We start from the raw sequence: 27,011 nt of genomic DNA on the forward strand, positions 1-27,011 counted from the left end.
ATCGAACCCACGTCCTCATGGATACTATTCAGGTTTGCTACCACTGAGCGACTACACGAACTGCATGTTTCTCTATTATTTGATCAAAGTATAATGCTTCCAGAGTTCCAGTTGTGACTCAGTGGTAGTACCCGACAAGTATCCTTGAGGATATCCTTAGATCCCTGGCCTTGCTAAGTGGGTTAAGGATCTAGTGTTGCCTTGAGCTGAGGTGCAGGTCTCAAAGGAAGTCTGGATCCTGAGTTGCTGTAGCTGTGGCATGGGCTGGCAGCTACAGTGCAAATTCCACCTGTAGCCTGGGAACTTCCATATGCTACAGGTGCAGCCTTAAAAAGAAAATAATAGTAGTAATAATAATAATAATAATAATAATAATAATAATAATAATAATAATAAAAGAACAAAGCTTCCCTTTGCGTTTGAACTGAACCCAACTCAAAGAGTCCGTAATAATATCACATATAAACTTCTAATCAGTAGGGAAGGGAAGTGGATAAATCGATCTTTCCCTTTCCTAGTTATTTAGATTGTTTGGAAAAGGAAAGCATACTCTCTATTAGAAGGTCCAATGACATCGAGAAAGCATCTGCGGTGGGCAGCTTGTAAATTCCCTCTCAAAGTGTGAAACAGTTTCTTTTTGGACATTGTATTAAAAAGAAGGGAGGGGGAAGGTGAAGGCAGGGAGGAGAAAGAAAATAAAACATTAATGAGGGGAAAGGAAAGGGTAGGAATTTGAAAGGAATAAGAAAGAATATTAGGCGGTCCAGAGTCAGCCTTAAAGGTATACAATCAAAAGGTGAAAAAAAAAAAAAAATGAAAGGCTGCACCATGATTCATTCCAGGTATGGGCTGGAAGGGAAATTTTCCCCACTAGTTTCTCCAGAAATCAGCAGAGACTCAACTAAAAAGAAACGCAGTGAAGCCCAATAGTGCTATGGAGTCCATTCTGTTCCAATCAAATGGAACTTCTAAAAAAGCAGGACGATTAAAATTCAATAGAGAAATACCTGCAAAAAGAGATTTTTGTAATATATATGTTATATTAAATAAGCAAATTATATAAAATATATGCAAATACATATACATATCATGTCAATGAACAAGAAAAATAATCATAAGGCAATATATACCTATGTTTACAAAACAGCCCTGGATTAGTGTTATGGTCCCAAATGCAACTATTAACAGGTTTTTAGAATTAACTAATTAAAAAAAATTTACAGTTTTTTTTTTAATTTTTAAATTTTTTATTTTTTTTTGTCTTTTGTGTTTTTAATGCCAAACCCATGGCATATGGAGGTTCCCTGGCTCGGGGTTTCATCGGAGCTGTAGCTGCTGGCCTACACCACAGCCACAGGAATGCTAGAATCAAGCCACGTCTGTGACCTACACCACAGCTCATGGCAATGCCATATCTTTAACCCACTGAGCGAGGCCAGGGATTGAACCCAAAACTACGTGGTTCGTAGCAGTTGGTTCCTACATGGTTCCATTGTAGTGTAGTTTCCACTGCACTACAATGGGAACTCCATACATGTATTTTCTTTGTTTTAAACAAATTGAAAAGTCACCTGGAAATTAAATCTCTGTCAATTCTCTAAAGTGGTTCTGATTATGGAGGGAGACTTTGGGTAAAGGCTTTCCCCAGGGTCATTAACCTTTTAAATCATTCTCTTTAAAGTGACCCAACAAGAAGTAGGATAAACAGCATTTGTTGCCAAAAGTACTGTGAAATGACAGGTTTCAGCTGGTGACAAACAGCCTGGGAGCAACAAAGACATGACTTCTACCAAACTTTGAGGTTTTGGTCAGAGATTCTTTGAAATTAATTATTCGCAATTCTTAAGGCATCACTCTTAACTTTATTTTGGAAAAGCACCCCCAAAATTATCAGAAGAGAGAGAAAAATAAAGCAAAACTCAAGCCCTGGGCAATACTGGTGAGATTTTTTTTCTTCTAAAACTAGTATTAAATTTTGTGGACAAAGAGGATTTAATCAAATATCTATATTTGATCGCTTGTGATATAATTTCAAGATACTGTATAATTATAATTTTATGGATGATGATAAGATAATGAAGTGCATCCATACAAGCCTATGACAGGGTGTATTCCTGATTATGAGTAAGAAAATGCCAGAATTTCAAAGGAAAGTGAGGCATTATCATGTTGAAATGCTCAGAAAGGGAAGGAAGGTATTGATTCACGGAGAAAGAGGAATTTCTCATGGGCATTAGAGAATGGACGATGGAGGCACAATTGCTAGGCTTGCGTTTAAATGTAGTTTTTAGATAAGAACCAAGGAACATTATTCACAGTTGTCAAAAACCGCTATGATTTGAGCTCTCTTAAAAGGAAAGGCTCTCAGTTGGGAATAGTATATTTTCTGCAATTCAGGAGGAAAAACAAAAGGGTTAGATAAGCATGTAAAACAGGGAATGTGTTTGAGTGTGATTTTGAATTATTACTATTACCTCATTCTTGTTACCATTATTTTGTCTTATATATGAGAAGACGCTAATATAATTAAATAGACTAATATAATTCTAACATACAGATCTGAGGAAAAACAGCCCTGTAGTTTCCCATAAGCTGGAAAAGCCAGGCCCAACATTGCTACAGGGGATAGAGGAGAGCCCAGGATTCAATAGGGACTGTAAGCCCTGAACTTGAACTTGACAGATCTTTGGAATGTGTCCTCAGGTAGACACAATTCCTGATGCTTACCTAAGACAGCATGCAATTCTACCCCAGCCCAGAACTAAAGGAATTGTTAACATCTGTACCTTGCTTTGAAGAGTCACTTCTGAGCCCATTTAATCAAAACTGTCTCAAAGCCCTTTCCACACATAGTTTGCAGTGACCTTACTAGAGTGTTTAAACTTTCACGAAGTGGAGAGGCATAACTTAATAAATATGAAAGAGTGGTGAGATTAACAGCAGAGTTGTTTCTCCCCCCCCAACTTATTTACTTCTTTACATTAAGAGATGAATGTGGGAGTTCCCGTCATGGCACATTGGAAACAAATCCAACTAGGAATCATGAGGTTGCGGGTTTGATCCCTAGTCTCACTCAGTGGGTTAAGGATCTGGCGTTGCCATGAGCTGTGGTGTAGGTCACAGATGAAGCTCGGATCCAGTGTGGTTGTGGTGTAGGCTGGCAGCTACAGGTCTGATTCAACCCCTAGCCTGGGAACCTCTGTATGCCATGGGTGCCGTCCTAAAAAAAAAAAAAAAAAAAAAAAAAGAGTCTACTGTGGAATGCTTAAAATACCAAGGTAAAGCAATTCCTGGGGAATCCTGAAACACAGTCTGAAGATGAAATTTCCCTTTCTTTCATTGCAAATCCAACAGCTCCTGGTGTATCTTCAGCAGGTTTATTATTATTATTATTATTATTATTGTTTTCACTTCCTTTGTTTCTGCCTCCTTTTCAGAGTCTGATGGTTTTCCAAACTGAAAGAATTGATTTGATTCCATAGTAGAAATAGCAGTTATATTATATAAACTTTCTTATTTTGCAAATGGAATAACAGAAGCCCCAGGAAGCTAAAGGATTTATTTAGAGATACAGCAACAATATCTCAGAATCCAGATTTGTATAATTTTGATTTACCTTCTGCTACTCCACACTACTTCTTGACCATAAAAGCTTTATATTAAATAGGGGATCAAAAATTCATGCACGCAAAGATCAGAATTTTCAAAGGAGAAGCATCTGAAGGCTTATCAAGTCCCAACTAATTGAGCCCTCATGTCAGTATTCAGAAGGGAAAATATCGGGAGTATGTTTTGACTTCTGTACACAAAATAAGATGCTAAATTTTATAAGTTAGAGAAAAAGTAATATGGTATCACTTATATGTGAAATACGAAAAATAAACAAACCAGAAAATATAACAAAAAAGCAGACACAAAAATCTAGAAAACAAATTGGTGGTTGCCAGTGGGGAGCAGTGGGGAGGGGTACTTCAGATCTCAGGGAGTGGGAAGTACAAAACAGTAGGTTAGGTGTAAGATAGGCTCAAATTGATATTGTATAACACAGGGAATATAGACAGTATTTTGTAATAACTAAACAGAAATTATCATTTTAAAATTTTATGAGAATAAGATCATTTTTTCAAAATATAAACATTACCATCTACTCCAACTCAAAAGGTATCTCAAATTTAGGTTGAGTGCCTTTGAAGGATTAGAAAGAAGTAAATTGTTAGAAACAAAGGAAAGAACCTTAATGAACGATGAGGGAGGTGAACTCAGGGTTAGGTGTGTGCTTAGAGGAGTTTATTTCTCTAGCCTCTGTTTCCTCATCAGATGTGAATGACTAGACTATCATTCTGAAGTAAGGTGATCAGAATATGGATTTCAATTTTTTAGGTATACAAGCCAACCAGCTGGAAGCACCCTTTATTTTTTCTCCATTTTTAACTATTCTGCTGATTCATTTCATTTGTTTTGAGTTATACATAAATGTTGGTGGTCTTTGTTATATTTTTCTTTCACATAAGTTGATGATCTCTTGGGAATTTGGCCTTCTAGAGTAACTCCATGGAGAAGATAAACAATGTAACTGAATTTGTTTTCTGGGGTCTTTCTCAGAACCTCAAGGTTGAGAAAGTGTGTTTCATGGTGTTCTCTTTCTTCTACTCTGTCATCCTTCTGGGAAACCTGCTCATCATGCTCACAGTTTATGTGGGCAAACTTTTCAAGTCCCCAATGTATTTCTTTCTCAACTACCTGTCTTTTGTGGACGTGTGTTACTCTTCAGTCATAGCTCCTAAGATGATTGTTGACTTATTGGCCAAGACCAAAACGATCTCCTATGATGGGTGCATGTTGCAGCTCTTTGCGGCACACTTCTTGGGTTGCACTGAGATCTTCATCCTTACTGTAATGGCCTATGATCGTTATGTGGCTATCTGTAAACCCCTACACTATATGACCATCATGGACAGAGAGAGATGCAATAAAATGTTGCTGGGGACCTGGTTAGGTGGGTTCTTGCACTCCATTATCCAAGTGGCTCTAGTAGTCCAACTACCCTTCTGTGGGCCCAATGAGATCGATCACTACTTCTGTGATATTCACCCTCTGCTGAAACTTGCCTGCACAGACACACACGTCGTTGGTGTTGTTGTGATAGCCAACAGTGGTATCATCACTCTGGTGAACTTTGTTATCTTGCTCATCTCCTACATCTTTATCCTGGTGTACCTGAGAAAGCAGTCAGCAGAAGGCAGACACAAAGCTCTTTCCACCTGTGGCTCCCACATTGCTGTGGTCATCATCTTTTTTGGTCCCTGTACATTCATGTATATGCGTCCTGAAACTACCTTTTCAGAGGATAAGATGGTGGCTTTGTTTTATACCATCATCACCCCTATGTTAAACCCCATGATTTATACACTGAGAAATGCAGAAGTAAAAAATTCAATGAAGAAACTGTGCAGCAGGTGGATTTTCTGGGAAGCAAAAGGTAAATAGTTGGAAGTAACAATGCAAGGTGGATGATCTTCAATGTTCTCATCTGCACAGGAAGTCAATAATAACCTCACAGGGATTATTTTGGAGGGAGCAAATAAGAGAATAAAATGGTCTATAGAAGGTAAGGTATTTTAAAATCACTCTTACTTTATTGGTTGAAAAGTCCATAAGCATAATTTTCTAAAATATCAAGGACAAAGAAATCTCATTAAACTCAGAAGCTCAGCATGGATCATGCTCAGCAACCATGATTTTCTCCTCCCCATTTCCCCATTTGGCCAATGTCTTTAAAGAATGAGAGTCCTCTGTGAAGTAAGGCTGTTTTCTAGTATTTCAAACCATGATCGTTACATACTGTGCACTCAAATTATATGCTGTATGAATGGAAGGCTACATGGAAAATGACATAGATCTGAGTGTTCTGATACAAATCCTCTAAACAGTGAAACTAAGTTTCCTGAGGTGGGACTGGGGGGGCTGTATGCACAGAACATCAACGAGATAAAGAACAGATTGGAAAACAAAAAGACCTGCCCTTGTCCTCTGGTTTGGAGAAAAAAGCTTTTTTCTTTCTCTAGCTCAGTTTCTTCACCCAACCATAAGTTGGAAAAAAACTACCTCTAAGATCCCCAGTTTAACCTTAAATCCCATGAATGCACTTCTGCTAATTGACTCATCTTTACTAGTACTCTGTAGCTAGAGAACCTGTCCCTATTAATGTAAAGTGACTAACAGGAAACGCTCATGAAACTGAAGGAAAACAAAATATTTCTAATGAATACATGATTGTGCCTCAATCAAGAGGGTCAATACAATTTGCTGAAATGCATGGTTGGGAAATCATATTCCCTCCACTCTTTGAACCAAGCAGCTTTACTGAAAACTATGAGCCATTTATCACTGCTTCCTTGATTAGCATGACCTGATTTCCAGCTGTGGATTCCAGAGGCATTTGTTCTGAACAAGTAAAAATATCTTTCTTATGTGAACTGGCACTTCCTGGTGCTATATTCCTCCATCACTTCACCCAACCTGAGATCACATCACTGATTATCTCTCTGCAAGTGTTTCATTGTTTTTTCCATAAATCTTATTATTCCAGTTGCTGCCCCTACCTGGGTCTGTGTTTATTGTTGTGGAGTGTGGGTGTGTGTGTGTGTGTGGTGTGCATGTGTGTGTATTTTGCACTCACACATTAGGTTGAGGACTGTAATGTAGTCCTTTAAAAAATGATCTCTAATGATAAGGCATTCACAGAATTAAGATAAGAAAGATCAAAATGAAGCAAGATACCTGGATTCAAAGTCACAATTAGGAGTCCCTTGCCCTGGGCCACACAAACCCATGCTTATTGTCCCGGCTCGGGCACATACTCACTGAACCTACATGAACCTCCATTTGCTCACTTTTAAAGTGGTCCATAGGTTGGTACTTCTGAAACTTGTCTGATCATTGAAATCATCTTGAGAGGTTCCCGAATAGATAAAAGCATCTATTACAAGAATTTCTGATCCAGTGGGCTAGTGTTAGAGGGTCTACACAAATCTTCCATTTTAACAATCTTCTCTGATAATTTTTATCCAGGCAATGGTACATCCAAGACCTTAGACTTGGAAACACTGGAGCTTGTTGATGTTCTTAGAGCACAAGGGGTTTATGGATCAATAAAACCCCAAGAGCCTTACTTTCAGATATATATTTATATATTTCTGCTGTAACACAAAGAGACCTAAACTTGAAGTAAATTTATAAAATTCTGGAATGAATAAATGCTATCCATTTGATGTGTCCTCCACAATGATCTTCCCTTTATGTCTTTGCACGAAAGACTTGACTATCAAGGGACATTAGGGATATTGATGGTCTGAAGTCCCTAGGAAGGTAAAAGCTGACAGATTCAGTACTCTCAAAGATCATCCCTAGGAAGGTAAAAGCTGACAGATTCAGTACTCTCAAAGATCAACAAAGAATCTATATAGGTATTTGTAACTGGGTCACCATGGTGTACAGTAGAAAATTGACAGAACACTGTAAACCAGCTATAGTGAAAAAATAAAATAAAAATCATTATATACAAAAAAGATCAACAAACAGAACATATGAAATTGTTTTCTTGTTTCTACCACTGAGTTTATAAATGTATTCTGGTTCAAAAAAGTTCCTCAGAGAAAATCCAATCAGAAGAGCTCAGAGTGTCTTCTTGGTTCCTTGGAAAGAGATGGCCAAGAATCATGATAATTCAACACTCTCCAGTTTCTGTGGGGGTGAGTCTCATCAACAACATCATTTTATTTTATAGACGTAGGATCTATACATTGGCTGCCAGTCATATATCTTTATAATCTCACTGTTAAAAGAAGACAGATGTGACTTTGATTACAGCCTTCACTGATGGAAATAAATGGTAACGCTTTTATTTTCTAAATGAATAACCTAGTTTATTTCACAGTAGAAACAATATATCTGTGTATCTTCTAGCCTGTGGTTATACTCCTGTCCCCTGGAATAGCAAAAAAAATAAAATAAATATGTACTACTCAATGAAGAGGTAAAGACCAGCTTTCATGTCCTCTACATGTCCTATCCCTTTTCTCTTTTGAACATATCTAAGAGATGGAAACACACATCACATGTCAGAGCCTCCAGAATTTTCACTACATTTTTTAAAATAGTAACTGAGTGAGAAGTCCTCATCTTGACAGTATTCTGATGTGTTCAGTTCTTACCTGGTAACCTGCTTTGTTTTGTGTTCTGAGGTGTAATATAACTTCATTGCTTACTTCAGATCTTCAAAATCATTCTTCTTCTACACTTTCAGTGTAAAAAATCCACAAGGTAAGTGCACCGCAGTGTAGAGAGATGCAACACTGTACATACTCTTTGTACTCCATAAAGTCAATGATACAGTCCAACATCACATGTACAGATGTAAAATTTCATTTTCCTCAGCTAACCTACCACTTCATTTTATTTAAAAAAAAAAAATGGAAACAACATGAAGTGTATTCTGAGCCTAATCTGCAGTTTGGAATTTAGCCTAGTCAAGCTGACCTAGGTCAGCTGAACCCCAGTTGATCCAAAGACACATGAGCAAGAATTTTCAATGTCTAATGTGTAAGTGGTGAGTTTAGGAATGGCTGATATATGACATTATTGAGCTGATTTATCTAAGAATAGCATGATCACACTGTAGGAGTGGGAGGCACATCTATATATATTTTTTTTTTTTTGCTTTTAGGGCCTCACCTGAGGCATGTGGAGCTTCTCAGGCTAGGAGAAATTGGAGCTGGGTCTACACCACAGCCACAGCAAACATGGGACCTGAGCTGCCTCTGTGACCTATACACAGCTCATGGCAGCACCGATCCGTAACCCATTGAGCAAGGTCAGGATCTAATCCATATCCTCATGGATACTAGTTGGTCCATTACCCCTGAGCCACAACAGAGGCTCCGGGAGTCATATTTTTGAATTGGTAAAACCGCCAGTGTATTTAGTGAAAGTGCTTTGAAAGGAGCTGTGTAAAAGGCCAACCAGGGCAGAATGGGCATGAGGGACAGTAATAATACAAATAATAATAAATAATTAAATAATAAATAATAAATTAGATGATAAGTTACATAATAAATAATAAAAATAAATAATGAATAATAAAAAGCAAATTCTAAATACCTAAGTAGGCAGCCAGCCTCCCTCCCTTTATTTCATCCAGGATAACACATAGGAAGAGAAGGGCATAGTACTACCACACTTGGGTAGATTCCTTTTCACCCCTCCTTTGTTTATAAATTATAAGAATAGAGTCAACACAAGGTAAGTATGAGCCATGTTGAAATAGACTTCTTTAAGACATGTCTTTTCTTAGAAGCAGCAAAATAGTGAATTTGTCACAGTGAGAAAATATAATCCAACACTGGAAAAAGTGGCCTACATAAGCATCAGGAACAGGCTTATGAAAAATAAACACTGGAATTTGGCAGCTGCCCATGCAGCTCTGATGGTTCTGTCCCCCTTTGCCTTCCTGAATCGGATCAGCCTCCCAGCAGGTAGTCACCACCAGACCTATGTCAAAAAAAAAACCCTGATTTGCTTTGCTATTGTCTTGCTCAGCTCCTTTTCAATGTACTTCATTATTTTTCTGCCTCCCATCATGTTTTAAGTCTCCTAAATTTTCAGGCAGTACACATGTCAGGGTCTTGTTGGAAGAGAAACTATATTGCCAAAATCTTCATCAACCTCTAGCTAATTTCTGTGTTTGTAAACCTCACCTTAAAATGTGGATTCCTGTTGAACAAGGCACAACAATTCTTTAAACATACACAATTTCTTAGTGGGGACTAGGGTAAAGAGGTTGGGGCACCAAATGATGAGAGGTCTGGTGCCGGAGTCCAGCTCCAGCAGCCAGGGTATCCCTCCGGGGATGGACAGTGTTGACGAAGCACACGGAGACAGCCCCTTTGTCCCTTCATTCAGGGCGCTGGACTGCTCAAATTTTATTAGCATAGGTAACAGTTTATATGGACAGCTTAATTGTAACTTACATCACAGTGCTTACATCATATTCTCAAAGGTTAAATTTTAGACTATATGGTAGAGTAGACATACATTTTGTTCCAAGAATTTTAAAACTAACAGATACAATGCATCAATGTAAAATTATAATGAGTACAAAACATTATGTGGAAAAAGCAATTATATGAAAATCAGGCAGTTCGGTATAAACGTCTTGTGGTTACTCTCAGCAAGCGCCACCCATTATTGTTTTAAGCTAATCTTTAACAACTAGAAAGGTCACAAGCAAAAATTAGCATTACAAAAATATCATTTTTCCGATTAAAGCTTGGGGTACTAACTCAAAGCATTATGGTCAGGGGGATGGTTGAGTAAATATTTTTTATATCAAAGCAAGTTTAATTCATTAACTTAAAAGCCCCCTACAAAAACGTATTAAAAAGCAAGATTATAATTTTTTTCCATCAAGAACAATGTACGTCTAACCTATTCTAACCTATTATACACTCCACAATGACCTAACTAACTCTAAAACCTATTCTTACTTGTAGCAAACCAGTGAACACTTTGTTTTTGCTTACATTAGATCTGAATAGGGGGAATTTCACCAGGGTGAAACTCTTATTATTTTATTACTGTTCCAATTGTTGTTGTTCCAATTTTATTGAATCACAAAACAATATAGAAAAATAACAAAGAATAACAAACAAATGACAGAAAAGGCTGAAGAATAAGTAAATAACAGGAAAGAGTGTATTTTCCCAGAAGCAATTTTTATTCTTGCACTATTGTGCAAAGCCTTCATTTTGTTACTGTTGCCATTGTTGCTGGGTTAGCAGGTGAGCCTCATTATTTTTAGAACTTTCTCTGGAACTGTGCCCCTGGAAGCCCCTTTTCCTGTTCCTAAACCTGCCCTCAGAACTGTGCCAGCGGGTAGGCTTTTTTTCCTCAGTTAGGAACCCTGCCTTTGGAACTGTGCCTTCAGGCTAGTTCCCTTCCTTGGCCTCCAGTATCTCCTTGGCTCCCCGCAGTCTGGGTCTCTCATATTTGAAAACTTAGTGAACACCCCCTCAAGGACTCAGAGGACCCTGGGTGACATCAGAAGTCTCTGTCAATTCATAAACTGAAAGATTCTTGTCTCAAGGTGCCAAGACCTTAATGTACCAAAATTGATCTTCGCTTATGCCCCAATTTATACCTGCTTCTTAGTCTAATCTTTCTCCCTCCTCTGAGGAACTGTGTGAGTGGAAATGAGACAGATTTTCAGAGCTTGGATAATGGGAGAATATATAAAAATATACTATTAGCATGAGGAACAGAGAGGGTTAACCAAATGCATCCCAGGAACATCCATCCCTTCAGCCTTGTGCTTCCTGAAGCTCATGATCTTTCACAGAGTGGGAGCTGTTCACTTTGCATATTTACAAAGAGTATCAATTGGTACACCATGAAGACTTTTAAAATGAGGGGATAAGGCCCCACTTGGTGGCCTGGCCATCAGGCTGCCCAGCCACACTATGCCATTATCCATTTCTCAATGTCTTTGTCCTTTATTTCCAATATGAATGTGCTCTGCCACTAGCACATGTGGGGCCTCCGGCCTCCTGCATGATGATCTGGGGGGGTGATGTTTCAAGTTGTGGCTGAACTCTTTTTTTGGGGGGGTTGCTGAAGTGAGAAGAACACTGACTACTTCAGGCTGTCTTCCGGAACTGCCTTATGGTCTACCTTCCTCGCCCCAGCTTCCTCTCCCATCTGTCTGCATGTGGAACCAATCTTCTCCATCAGCAGGGCTTGGAGTTATTATCACACATCCCCTTCTCAAGACTGACCCCTTTTCTTTCCAGAAGTAAAAATGTATGAGGAGGGAGCTGCCTCTTCCTTGGCTTGAGTGCCAAGTCAAGATATTCCCATGATGCCAAGTCTTGCTTCTACATCAGAGATACCCAGAGAACCATCATGGAGCTCAGAAATGTCCTCCAGGACTCCTGACACTGAGGCACCTAATTGAATCTGTGTCATTATTTTCTAAAGGATAAGCTTATGGCTCGTCCATTACCTCCCCCTGGGCTATGTGCTGGCTTCTTTGGGTGGAGACAAGGGAGCCATCTCTTTCTAGGCTCCTGAGAGACCCTGAAACCTTGGACTGTCATTCCTATAGAATGGTGGCTCTTCACCAGGGTGATTTTACCCCCAGAGGGCACGTAGCTAATGTCTAGAGAAACTTGATATCGTTACTGAGAGAGTACGGGATTCAGGAGGTCAAGTCCAGGAATTCTGTTCCAATCCTACAATGCACAAACTCCTCCTGTACTCGTACACCACTCCCACACCATCTCCCCCCTCACAAACATGCACAACAAAAACTCCTCTGGCCCCAGAGGCTGAGAAACTCTAGTCTAGAACCAGTTGTCCTCTGCATGACTTATGGGGGAAGAACAAGAAGGAAAGACAGAAATTAGGGGCAAGCAGTTTCTGGCTCAATTTTCGGAAGACATTTCTAACACTAAAACTTCTAAACCAGGATGTGGTGACCTCAGGATATGGTGAGCTCCCTGTCAATGGAGGCATTCAAGGTGAAGCTATGTCAGGAAGGGACTATGGTGGGAAGAATCCTGGATTGGGAATTAGGAGACTCAGCTCTGCCATAACTTGAGGGCCCTGGCAAGTCTCCATAACTTTATTTTTTCCTCACAAACTAAAGACATTGATCCTCCCCAAAAAAAAGGAGGTGATAATTTACAACAAAATTACATTTCTAGGATTGAAAAAATAGTTCATTATCCAATTTAAAACTTCTAACTACCACTGATAAGGCACTAAATATTAATTACCACAACATCCATAAATATGGTATGAGTAGTATATTTATGTTGCATTTTTTAGAAGCACAATGTGTGGAAAGAATTAAAGTGTAAAACACTTGTAAAATGTTTCACATTGCCTTTTTAAAATTATTGCAGTGGAAGCCTTAAAAATATGGAGGTGTTTTGGACAGCTCTGTGAGAGGGGTCTCAGTTAAGATGGCCACAGCTGTTAAATCTTGCAGTCTTCATAATTTGCCCTGACAAAAGTGCTTTGATGCCCACTATCCCAATGATTGTTAAGGACAGAATGTTCCATAATGTTAGTCATAAGTTCCAGAGTGTCAGATCTACTCCCCCAGTACAGTCTCAAAAAAGTAAAGTGACAAGAGTACCCATTGTGGCTCATCAGGTTAAGAACCTGACTATTATCCATGAGGATTTAACTTCAATCCCTGGACTCACTCAGTGGGTTAAGGATCCGGCATTGCTGCAAGCTGTGGAGTAGGTAGAAGCTCCAATTTGATCCCTGGCGTGGGAATTTCCATATGCCACATGTGCTGGCCCTAAAAAGATTAAAAAAAAAAAAAAAAAAAGGAAAAGCAAGGAAAGGGAAGTGGCAGAGGGGCCCTCTCTCTTCAAGGCTTGCAACTTTTGCTGGCAGTACAGAATCTCCCTGTACCTTCTGCATGTGTTCATGTTAATGGTTCTGTGGACAGAAAAGATCCAGCAAAGGGCACACACCCCAGTGGCTACACTTCCCTTTGGTGAGTTAATCTCAGCACCACACTTTCCTCATGGCATCCTTCAAGTCTATGTTTCTCAGTGTGTAGATGAGAGGGTTGAACATGGGGGCAATCACGGTGTAAAACAGGGCAAAAATTGTGTCGTTACTGACAGAATCAGCCATGGGGACATAGGTGAATATGAGGGCAAGAAGAACAAGGACACGATGGTGACATGGGAGCCACAGGTGGAGAGGGCTTTGTGGCAGCCCTCGGAGGAGTGGGTCCACAGCATGGACAGGATGATGATGTTAGAAATGACCAAGGCCACAAAGGTCAAAATGGACAGCACCCCTGTGGTGGTAATGATTGCGATCACCAACAGGCTAGTGTCCGTGCAGGCCAGCTTCAGCAAGGGGAACACATCACAGAAATAGTGGTCTATCTGATTGGGGCCACAGAAGGGATGTTCTAGAACAATCAGTACTTGCAGGATTGAATGGATAAATGCTCCGAGAGCAGACGCCACTACGAGGACATAGCACACCTGGCTGTTCATGATGACAATATAGTGCAGAGGTTGGCAGATGGCTGCATAGTGGTCATAGGCCATGGCCACCAAGATGAAGATCTCAGTGGCTCCAAAGAAGTGGGCAGAAAACATCTGGGTCATGCAGCTGTTGTAGGAGATGATCTTCTGCTGGGCCAATAAGTCAGTGATGAGTTTGGGGGCCACGGTGGAGGTAAAGTCAACATCCATGAAAGAGAAGTAGCTGAGGAAAAAGTACATGGGCTGTTCACTGAGGTGGCTGCCCGAGATGGTGAGAAGAATGAGCAGGTTTCCTGAGAGGATTGCAATGTAGCAAAGTGAGAACAGCACCAAGCAGGCAACCTTTGCCTTCTCATCATTAAGAAGACCCAGGAGGATGAATTCTGTGATGCTTTCATGTCTCATTGCTTCTGAGGGTCTGATCATTTAGAGGAAGAAGTTAATATGCCTGAAACATGCAACTTTGTGAAATTATTTACAACTCACTCACTCAATAAATATACATTGTCTATTATAAGACAATCATTATCTTGGTGCTAAGGGTACAGCAAGGTACAAAATACACACAATCTCTACCCACAAGTAAAGTTCATTAGAGCAGACATACAGAGACAAGAATAGAGCAAATAAGCAACTCATTGACATGATGATAAATGTCAAAGCTTCACACTTCCTATGAACAGCCAGGTAAATATTTAAAGATAGGACACTCTTTTTGGGGTCAATTTTGAGATGTGCTTTCAGTATTAAACTCTGAGAGTGATTTTTGAATCTTGGTTATATGTAAAAGAGCACTGGTGGTGTCTGTTCTTTAATGACAAGATGGTCACCATAATTCTTAGTCCTTCCCAATGACTATATCTGTGCTACATACTGAAAGTTTAGTAATGTCACTAAACTTCCATGAGGTATAATTTTGAATATCTGAGTGACTATATTAGAAAGTGCCTTAAGAAAATTTTCATGAACATTTTTGAAATGGAGGGAGGAAAAGAGCAACCATCACATCTTTGGGAGAAAGTCTCCATTGTGTGGGCTTCTAGGACATTTATGGCTTCCTGAAATCACCTTATTTCCCAGTTCACTTTCCAGTCTAACCCAGGAGATCTCATCATTTTTGTCCTTTAGTCAAACTTTCAGAAACTTCCTTTTGTGACAGCACCCTTGGAGGAGCAGACAGCATTTAGAGATGTTTTTTCACTCAGTCCTTTCCAACACCTTGAACTGACTCCCTTTCCTTACCAGGCTCATCATATGTCCATGGGACCAAGTCCTGGGATATTTTAGTTACAAAGGAAATATTTCATTGGTGCAAAATATAGCACTACATCTCTTAGTGCCTTTCTGCAAGATGACCTAAACATTATTACAAAACCTCAAGGCTCAGTTTTATAAAATGATAAACCCTATACATTGATAACATTTGTCAGCCTCTTTGTGAAGGTTATTACAGCAACTGAACATTGCACTTTATTCCATCTGACATTTTTTTAAGATGTATAATTTCCTAAATTAACCAACACATTTAATAATTAAAACAAAAGCTGTGACAAAATATTTCATGAAATTAGAGAATCTGATTCCAAAATTAAAAACTGTTAATATCCTAAGTAGTCAGCTTAACTTTTTAGGAAATCAAAAAGGAAATTTAAAAATACCTCTAGACAAATGATAATGAAGACAAAACCATTCAAAATCTACAGGATGCTGCAAAAGCAGTGCTTAGAGGGAAGTTCACAGTGATACAGGCCTTCCTCAGAAAAGAATAAAAATCTCAAATTGACAACATAACCCACCACCTAAATGAACTAGAAAAAGAAGCACAAACAAAATCTAAAGTCAGTGGAAGGAAGTAAATCATAAAGATCAAAGAGGAAATCAACAAAATAGAGATTTAGAAAATAGAAAAAAAAAAAACAAAACAATAAAACCATACTCACCAAGAAGAGGAGAGAGAAAATGTGAGTAAACAATATAAGAAATGAAAAAGGAGAAATCTCAACAGTTATAAAGAAATACAAAAAAGCAATAAGAGAATACTATAAACAATTATAGGCCAACAAATTTGACAACCTAGAAGAAATAGACAACTTTCGAGAGACTTAGAGCCTGCCACAACTGAATCAAGAAGAAACAGATCAACTGAAAAGATTGATCTCTAGAAATGAAATTGAATATGTAATAAAAAACACTCCCTACAAACAAAAGTCCAGGACCAGATGGCTTCAAAGGAGAATTCTACCAAACATACCAAGAGGAATTTTTACCAATCCTCCTTAAATTTATTCAAGGGTTGAAGAAGAAGGAACACTCCCAAAGAATTCTATGAAGCCACCATCACCTTAATCCCCAAACCAAACAAAGCAACTACCAAAAAAGAAAATTATAGGCCATTATCTTTGATGAATATAGATGTGAAAATTCTCAACAAAATTTTAGCCAACCAAATCCAACAACATATAAAAAAAGATCATACACCACAACCAAGTTGGATTCATCCCAGATTCACAAGGATGGTTCAACATACACAAAACAATCAACATCATACACCACATTAACAAAAGAAAAGTCAAAAACCACACAAGCATCTCTGTAGATGCAGAAAAAGCATTTGACAAAGTCCAACATCCATTCATAAAGGATGAACACTTACCAAAGTGGGCATAGAGAGAACACACTTTAAAATAATAAAAGCCATTTATGAAAAACTCACAGCAAATATAATATTCAATTGGAAAAAAAGCTGAAAGCCTTCCCACTAAAATCTGGAACAAGACAAGGATGCCCACTTTCACCACTTGTATTCAACATAGTTTTGGAAGTCCTAGCCACAGCAATCAAACAAACAAAAGAAATAAAAGGTATCCAAATTGGAAGAGAAGAGGTGAAATTGTCACTGTATGCAGATGACATGATACTATACATAGACAACCCTAAAGACTCAACCCAAAACTTCTCAAACTGATCAATGAATTCAGCAAAGTAGCAGGATACCAGATTAACATTCAGAAATCTGTTGCATTTCTGTATACTAACAGTGATATATTAGAAAAAATATCTATAATACCTTTTAAAATCACACCCCAAAAATTAAATACCTAGGAATAAACCTGACCAAGGAGGTGAAAGACTTACATGATGAGAACTATAAAACATTAATCAAGAAAATTAAAGATATTCCATGCTGCTGGACTGAAAGAATTAATATCATAAAGATGGCCATACTACCAAAGTGATCTACAGAGTCAATGCTATCTCCATCAAATTAACCATGACATTTTTCACAGAAATAGAACAAACAACCCAAAAGTTTATATGGAACCATAAAAGACCCAAATTGCCAAAGCAGTCCTGAGGATCAAAAGCCAAACAGGAGGCATAACTCTCCCAGACTTCAGGCAACATTACACAGCCATAGTAATCAAAACAGTCTAGTAGTGGTACAAAAACAGACATACAGACCAATGGAACAGAATAGAGAACCCAAAAATAAACCCACACCCCTATGGTTAATTAATTTTTGACAGAGGCAGGAATATAAAATGGGAAAAAAAGACAGCCTTTTCAACAAGGGTTTCTGGGAAAACTGGACAGCCTCAAGTAAATCAATGAAACTGGAACACACCCTCACACCAGGCACAAAAATAAACTCAAAATGGCTTAAAGACTTAAACATAAGACAATAAACCATCAAACTCATAGAAGAGTACATAGGCAAAACATTCTCTAACATCAATCTTACAAATGTTGTCTTAGGTCAGTCTCCTGAGGCAACAGAAATAAAAACAAAAATAAACCAATGGGTCCTAATCAAACTGACAAGCTTTTGCACAGCAAAGGAAACCATAAAAAAAGACAATCTATGGACTGGGATAAAATAAATTCAAACAATGCAACTTACAAGGGCTTAAACTCAAAAATATACAAACTTATACAACTCAACCGCAAAAACAAACAAACCCAGCAACACAAGTAAAAAATGAGCAGAAGAACTGAATAGACATTTCCCCAAAGAAAATATACAGATGGCCAACAAGCACATGAAAAAATGCTCAACATTACTGGTTATTAGAGAAATGCACATCAAAACTGCTATGAGGTACCACCTCTCACTTGTCAGAATGGCCAGCATTAGCAAGTCCATGAATAACAAATGCTGGAGGGGGTGTGGAGAAAAAGGAACCCTCCTACAATGTTGATTGTAATGTAAGTTGGCACAACCATTATGAAAAACAGTATGGAAATACCTCAGAAAACTAAATATAGAACCACCATATGACCCAGCAATCCAACTCTTGGGCATATATTCGGAGAAAACTTTCCTTGAAGAAGACACATGCACCCGCATGTTCATTGCAGCACTGTTCACAAGAGACAAGACAAGGAAACAACCTAAATGTCCATCCACAGGTGAATGGGTTAAGAAGTGGCATAAATACACAATGGAATACTACTCAGCCATAAAAAAGAACAAAATCATGCCATTTGCAGCAACATAGATGGAACTAGAGACTATCATACTGAGTGAAGTTAAGTCAAAAAGATAAAGACACACTGGTAAACATCGATGCAAAAATCCTCAACAAAATACTAACAAACTGCATCCAACAATACATTAAAAGGATTGTACATCATGATCAAGTGGGATTTATCCCAGGGATGCAAGAGTTCTTTAACATCCTCAAATCCGTCAGTGTGATACACCACATTAACAAACTGAAGAATAAAAACCATATGATCCTCTCAATAGATGTGGAAAAAGCCTTTGACAAAGTCCAACACCCATTTATAATAAAAACCCTTCAGAAAGTGGGCATAGCGGGAACCTACCTCAACATGATAAAGGCCATATACGACAAACCCACAGCGAACACCATTCTCAATGGTGAAAAGCTGAAAGAATTCCCACTGAGATCAGGAACAAGACAAGGATATGCACTCTCACCACTACTGTGTAACATAGTTCTGGAAGTCCTAGCCACAGCAATCAGAGAAGCTAAAGAAATAAAGGGAATCCAAATTGGAAAGGGAGAAGTAAAACTATCCCTATTTGCATATGACATGATACTATACCTAGAGAATCCTTAAGACTCTACCAGAAAACTGTTAGAGCTCATCCACGAATTTGGCAAAGTCACAGGATACAAAATCAATACATCAAAATCAACAACATTTCTACATAATAACAATGAAAAAGCAGAAAAGGAAATTAGGGAAGCAATCCCGTTTACCATCGCATCCAAAAGAATAAAATACCTAGGAGTAAACCTACCTAAAGGAACAAAACATCTATACTCTGAAAACAACAATCCACTGATGAAAGAAATCAAAGATGACACAAATAGATGGAAAGATATACCATGCTTGTGGATTGCAAGACTTAATATTATCAAAATGACTATACTACCTAAGGTAATCTACAGATTCAATGCAATCCCTAGCAAACTACCAAGGACATTTATCACAGAACTCGAACAAAATATTTTAAAGTTTGTTTGGAAGCACAAAAGACCCAGAATAGCCAAATACATCCTGAAAGAGAAAAATGCAGCTGGAGGAATCAGGCTCCCGGGCTTCAGACTATACTACAAAGCAACAGTCATCAAAACCGCATGGTACTGGCACAAAGACAGAAATATAGATCAGTGGAACAGGATAGAAAGCCCAGAATTAAACCGACACACCTGCAGCCAACTCATTTATGACAAAGGAGGCAAGAATATACAATGGAGAAATGACAGCCTTGTTCAATAAGTGGTGCTGGGAAAAATGGACAACCACATGGAAAAAAATGAAATTAGAACACTCCCTAACACGATACACAAAAATAAACTCCAAATGGATGAAAGACCTAGATATAAGCCCAGACACTATGAAACTCCTAGAGGAAAACATAGGCGAAACACTCTCTGACATAAAGGACAGCAAATATCTTCTCGGATCCACCTCTCAGAGTATTGACAACAAGAACAAAAATGGACAAATGGGACCTAATCAAACGTCAAAGATTATGCACAGCAAAGGAAACCCTAAACAATACAAAAAGACAACCCATAGAATGGGAGAAAATCTTTGCCAGTGAATCAACTGACAAGGGATTCATCTCCAAAGTTTAGAAACACCTTCTGCAGCTCCATACAAAAAAAAAAAAAAAAAAAAAAAAAACCAAACAAACAAAAAAAAAACCCTCATCTAAAAATGGGCAGAAGATCTAAACAGACAGTTCTCCAAAGAAGACATACAGAGGGCTGAGAAACACATGAAACGATGTTCAACATCACTCATTATTAGAGAGATGCAAATCAAAACCATTCTGAGGTACCACCTGACACCAGCCAGAATGGCCATCATCCAAAAGTCTACAAACCAGAAGTGCTGGAGAGGGTGTGGAGAAAAAGGAACACCAGTACACTGTTGGTGGGATTGTAAATTGGTGCAACCACTGTGGAAAACAGTATGGAGATTCCTCAGAAAACTAAACATAGAACTATGATTTGATCCAGCAATCCCACTCCTGGGCATCTACCCAGAGAAAACCACAACTCGCAAAGACACATGCACTCTGATGTTCACTGAAGCACTATTTACAATAGCCAAGACATGGAAACAACCTAAATGTCCATCGACAGAGGAGTGGATCCAGAAGATGTGGTACATGTACACAATGGAATATTACTCGGCCATTAAAAAGAATGAAATACCAGCATTTTTTGCAACATGGATGGACCTAGAAACTATCATGCTAAGTGAAGTCAGCCATACAATGAGACACCAACATCCAATGCTTTCACTGACATGTGGAATCTGAAAAAAGGACAGACTGATCTTCTTTGCAGAACAGATGCTGACTCACAGACATCAAAAACGTATGGTCTCTGGAGGAGACAGTTTTGGGGGTGGAGGGATGTGCTTGGGCTGTGGGATGGGAATCCTGTGAAATCAGATTGTTATGATCATTATACAACTACAGATGTGATGAATTCATTTGAGTAATAAAAAAATAGAAAAAACAGAAGCTGCACTGAATCTACAAACAAAATGGGTAGAGAATCAGCACTTTCTCTGATAGTGACTCTTCCAAAGTGTGAATACAATGAATGTTTCTGTTTACTTTTCCTTCATTAAAGTTTATAACTTTCAAAAAAAAACCAAAAACAAAAAACAAAACCTGTGTTTATTAGCTTTGCCTTGTAGTTATTTCCTACAAACCTAACACCTAGTTCTATGAGTGATCAAGACCACAGAGCTACTCTAAGAGGCATTTCTAATAATGCAGATTTACGGAAAAAGCCACATTAAGATAAACCTCAACATCAGACAATATCTTCCATTCTGTATCAGCACCTTTAAGATCCAGTTCCATAATGAAGTGTGCTCCCTGGTTCACACTTATGCAGAGTAGCCAAGTCCTATAAGTCCCTTATCTATTTTTTTTTTCCTTTTTGAGCAAAATTGTACTTTCATGTTTGGACTTTCCTGTGACTTGTCCCTGGCTAGCTGTTTTGGAAGCAGCAAGGGATGAAGGAGGAAGTTTCATAGGGAGGATAAATATTTTTACATGATAATTATTTTCAAACAAGGTGATAGCATGGTGTGCAGGCTTGGGGAGATGGTTTTTTCCTCTCTTTCAAGAAAGAGGGAGCTACTTATGACAACCAAGGCCATGCAAGAATATTTGCAAGTTTATGCTTCTCAACCTTCTCCACACAATTGTAATTATTTTAAACTTCAGGGTCCCACTCTTGTTCTATCACAGCACTGACTTCAACAGAAAATCCCGAGAGGATGTACATTCAGCCTTTTTTTGCAGTTCTCTTATCTTTAATACAGACTCATAGTCAGGAATTTGATTATACATTTCTGTCTGCAAGAGATGTAGTGACAGTGACACGGGAGTCCTAAATCCATAGCCTGCCCAGAAGACATATTATAAAGAGTGTATCTGGGGAGGTACCCAAATTGAATCCAGGATACATATTTTCCTTGTCTTGAAATATAAGTTTTTGACTAAAACTCTATAAACCAGAGTCAACCACTATACAAATCTTGCAAAAACAATAAATCAAACTATAGTAGCTATGATCAGTGATAAACTGCTTGAGATAGATTAGCCATGAAAAATATAGAATTTGATTTTAAAAAGGTTATGCAGGAGCTCCCATTGTGGCTCAGCAGATTAAGAACCCAACATAATGTCTGTGAGGATGTGGGTTTGATCCCTGGCCTCACTCAGTGGGTTAAGGATCAGACATTGCCATAAGCTGTGGTGTAGTTGCAGATGCAGCTGGGAACCCCCATTGCTGTGGCTGTGGCTGTGGACAGCAGCTGCAGCTCCTCTTTAGCTTCTAACCTGGGAAATTCCATATGCTGCAGGTGCATCCCTAAAAAGAAAAAAAATATATAATAATAAAAAGGTGATGTATATATTTCACTGGAGTTCACTGTGGATTCACAGGTTTCCATCCTACTGAGAAATAAATTACATTTTTCTCAAACTAAAGAAATGTAAATTTCTTGGTACAATAAATTTAATATAAATTTAGTAATCCTAGTATAATTTAGTATATGTGAAGAGAAATGGAAGTTCCAAATAAGGAAAAAAATATTAAATTTTCTATATTGATAAAAATAGTAATCAGACAACAAACTGAAATCAAGAAGATTTTTTTTGTCTTTTTGCCTTTTCTAGGCTGCCCCAGCAGTATATGCAGGTTCCCAGGCCAGCAGTCTAATTAGAGCTGTAGCCACTGTCCTATGCCAGAGCCACAGCAATGCCACATCCGAGCCGAGTCTGTGACCTACACCACAGCTCATGGCAACAACCGGATCCTTGACCAACTGAGCAGGGTTCAAACCTGCAACCTCATGGTTCCTAGTTGGATTCGTTACCCACTGAGCCACAATGGTAACTCCTATCTTTTTGTCTTTTTAGGGCTGCACTCTCGACATATGGATGTTCCCAGGCTAGGGGTCTAATCAGAGCTGTAGCCGCTGGCCTACACTACAGCCACTGCAATGCCAGATCCAAGTTCTGTCTGCGACCTACACCACAGCTCATGGCAATGCTGGATCCTTAACCCCCTGAGTGAGGCCAGGGATCAAACCTGCAACCTCATGGTTCCTAGTTGGATTTGTTTCTGCTGTGCCATGACGGGAACTCCTGAAATCAGAAAGATTCTTAGTGATCCTGTAATTAGAGACTGCAGTGATGGTAAATGGTGACAAAAGATGATATCCACCTCCAGTGCATAAATATAATTTTCATCTAAATGCCTTAGTCTCTCTCAGATTTCTTTTCTGAGTTACATTAAAACTCACTAAAACAATTCATATCTCTGAGATAACTATTTTCCAATCCTAAAAACCCTCCTCTGGGTTATAACATTCTTTCTTTAATTGATTATTATTTTCAAATTCTCTAGCATCAACTACAGGTACTCTGTACTTCTAGCTTACATGAATATACCTCAATTTGGGCCATCTATGCTATAATTGTAATAACCCACTATTATAAACAAATTATTGAAATTAATATGATTCAAGAAAAATGTAATATTTCTTACATAATATAAGGGATCATTTTAATAGAAAAAAGGATTTTTTTTCTTTTTTGAGGGCTGCATCTGTGGCATATGAAGGTTCCCAGGCTAGAGGTCTAATCGGATGTGAAGCTGCCAGCCTATGCCATAGCCACAGCAATGCCAGATCTGAGCCACGTCTTGAACCTACACCACAGATCATGGCAATGCCAGATCCTTAAGCCACTGAGAAAGGCCAGGAATCGAACCTGCAACATCATGGTTCCTAGTTGGATTTGTTAACCACTGAGCTACGACAGGAACTCCACAGAAAAGGATTTTTAACAGAAAGAACATTAATATGAGTACAACCCCAGCAATCAGAACCTCCCTAAGTAAAAACAAAAATACTCCTACAAAAAGGTGAATTTTCTCACTGTGTTCTGTCACTGTTCTAGAAGAATATAGGTAAACATATGATAAGAATTTCAAATATAACCATGAGAAAAAGAAGGGAGGTTTCTTGGATTAAATATACTGCATTTAAAATATGAAGAGTCTGATGATTTGAACCTGTTGGTTTTTTTGCTGAGTCAGGAAGAACAACCAAGTTGAAGGTTCACAATGAGACATAAGACTGCAGTTTCTAGTAAATAATCTCTCTGGAAGGAAACCCTGTCAGGCTGTGGTTATAAGCAAATAGAAGTATTACTATAGGAGTTCCCGTCGTGGCGCAGTGGTTAACGAATCCGACTAGGAACCATGAGGTTGCGGGTTCGGTCCCTGCCCTTGCTCAGTGGGTTAACGATCCGGTGTTGCCGTGAGCTGTGGTGTAGGTTGCAGACGTGGCTCGGATCCCACGTTGCTGTGGCTCTGGCGTAGGCCGGTGGCTCCAGCTGTGATTCGACCCCTAGCCTGGGAACCTCCATATGCCGCAGGAGTGGCCCAAGAAATAGCTAAAAAAGACAACAAAAAAAGAAGTATTACTATAAATAGAAGTAAATGCAAAGGGCAGTGGAAACATGAGATCAAACCCACCAGTGATATTAGGCAGACAAGAAAAGCAGAGAGACTTAGATAGCATTGACCATCTAAGACAAGGTGTCTCACATGACTATAAGACCTGTCTCTTCTTCTACATAAATTTGACCAACACTATCTAGTATGTGTGTTTGTATTGTCAATAATCCTAAGGAAACTCATCTTCTTGCCCCAAATTAGGATTATAGTAACTCCATAATAAGCTATTATTCAGTGTGGACTTCCTTTTAGGTCAATCCAAACTATGAGGAAAACTGAAACTCCCATTCATCTTTTGTCATCTGAGACTAACCTCTTGGTCCATAACTTCCTCATTGCATTTTTCACTTCTGCATTCCTTAGTGTATAAATTAAAGGGTTGATCAAAGGTGTTCCCAGTGTGTAAAACACAGCTATCATCTTATCCATGGAGAAGGTGTTTGCAGGGCATGTGTATATAAATATACAAGGACCAAAGAACAAGATGACCACAATGATGTGGGAGACACAGGTAGAGAGGGCTTTTTTCCTCCCTTCTGCACTGTGGTTTCTCAGAGAATATAAGATGATGACATAGGAGAACATCAGCAGGACAAAACTCACTGTACAGACGGCTCCACCATTGGACACCAAGAGTAGGTTGGTCACACAGGTCTCTGCACAGGCAAGTTTTAACAAAGGTTGAAAGTCACATGAATAATGATCTATCACATTAGGACCACAGAATGGTAATCTCAGGGCCAGAAAAATCTGAGCTAAAGAATGCACACAGGATCCCACCCAGGCTACAGCCACCAACACACCACAGACTCGATGGCTCATGACGGTCGTGTAGTGCAGGGGCTTACAGATGGCCACATAGTGGTCAACAGCCATGAGGTTAAGGATGAAGATGTCTAGGCAGCCAAAGAAATGGAATGAAAAGAATTGCACTATGCATTCATTAAAAGAGATAGTGGCATTCTTCAAAAGGGCATCTGCAGTCATTCTAGGAGATGTGCAGGTGGATAAGCAGGTATCAGATATGGAAAAGTGGAAAAGGAAGAAGTACACTGGACTCCCAAGAGCCTGGCTAGTCTTGATGGTAGTAATAATCAGAAAGTTACCCAATAATGTCCCCAAATAGAAAATCAAGAAAGTAACGAACAAGATTTTTTTTCCTAACAGGATCCTGGGTCAACCCAAGTAGAATGAACTCAATCACATTATTGTTCAGCTGTATGATTTCATGAATAAGAAGAGGTGAGTGTTAAATGGTTTATCTGCAAAAAAAGAACAGAATTCATTCATGATGTGATATGTGATTTTTAGGAATATCTTTAGAAAAATAAATATTCCTCCTCATAGATATTTTACCTATGGTTTCTTAACAAGTCACCTTAATACTTCATTCCCCAATTTGTAAGGACTACCTCATTAAGTCATTATGAGTCTCAAATAAGCTTGTGAGTAATAGACTTTTCTGTAGCCTTCTTCAAATGCAACCCTTTGTGATTAATGTTAATAATTCAGTGAATATAAAGTTAAGAGATACAGATCCATTTTATTAACTTCATTATTGTTCCATACTCAATAAATCTAGGGGCCCATGTTGGGGTGGTGTATCAGCTGGCATTTTGGAAGTGCATAATATAAAGGTACATATCACAGCCTACTCTGACCCCATACGAATGTCTTCTGTACATGCATATTAACCATGCATTTGTATATTTTTTATGGAAATGTATATTTTATTATTAGGTATATTAATATAATATGCCCAAATTCACTGTGCACTGTCTTCTAAATATTCATACCGATTGAAAGGAGGAAGAGTATGCACTTCTAATCTCTAAGTAAAATGCTCTTACTTTGAAGCACTTTTATGACATTTAGTATTTGACATACACTAATATAGAGAAGTGAACATTCTTTGGTAATTGGTAATATGTTCAATATCATCATTTCTATTTTTCACTTTTCCAATTTCTGAAAATCACCCTTCAAAGGATGCAAATTTCCTGAGGTTGCCTATAAATTACAGGAGGATATTATCATTCAATAGTTTATATTTTCACAATTCAAATGTTTGACTTAAGCATTTTAGGTTTGAAGTCCTTTGGGAAGACATCACCAGGCAGTTCATGTAGGACCAGATCATGGTTCTAATCCCCAGTAGAGTTTTTTTTATCCAAGTACCTGAAATCTCCACATTGTAAAATATTCAGATATTCAGAAGAAGGAAGGAATATAATTTTTCATGAAAAGGGTAGAGAAGAGTTAGTAACCAACTTTATTCAATTTGCTTTCTGACCTGGCAAAATCAAAGATAATTCAATGTTGAAACTTCCTTTCTTTCAAAGGAAGATTTTTTTTTCCAGATATGGAAAAAAATATTGTCATTAGTTTACCTTGA

General features: G+C 38.5%; 1 protein-coding gene, 1 non-coding gene and 2 pseudogenes across 2 annotated transcripts; 1 reads left to right on the forward strand and 3 right to left on the reverse strand.

Moving 5' to 3' along the window:
- The first annotated feature begins 4,536 nt into the window (after positions 1-4,536).
- LOC125121133 (olfactory receptor 4S2-like) lies at positions 4,537-5,487 on the forward strand. The gene has a single exon (XM_047769420.1). It carries the CDS (start codon positions 4,552-4,554, stop codon positions 5,485-5,487), a length of 936 nt encoding a protein of 311 aa, XP_047625376.1. The 5' UTR covers positions 4,537-4,551.
- An 8,016-nt stretch (positions 5,488-13,503) lies between these two features.
- LOC125120729 (olfactory receptor 4P4-like) lies at positions 13,504-14,483 on the reverse strand (annotated as a pseudogene).
- Positions 14,484-21,259: 6,776 nt separating this feature from the next.
- On the reverse strand, positions 21,260-21,390 carry LOC125121767 (small nucleolar RNA SNORA18). Its single transcript, XR_007133630.1, has one exon. It is a non-coding gene; the product is annotated as a small nucleolar RNA SNORA18 (small nucleolar RNA).
- Positions 21,391-24,904: 3,514 nt separating this feature from the next.
- LOC125120730 (olfactory receptor 4C16-like) lies at positions 24,905-26,809 on the reverse strand (annotated as a pseudogene).
- Positions 26,810-27,011: the final 202 nt, after the last annotated feature.

The sequence above is a fragment of the Phacochoerus africanus genome, chromosome 2 (genome assembly GCF_016906955.1).
Source record: "Phacochoerus africanus isolate WHEZ1 chromosome 2, ROS_Pafr_v1, whole genome shotgun sequence".
In the NCBI taxonomy this organism is placed as follows: Eukaryota; Metazoa; Chordata; class Mammalia; order Artiodactyla; family Suidae; genus Phacochoerus; species Phacochoerus africanus.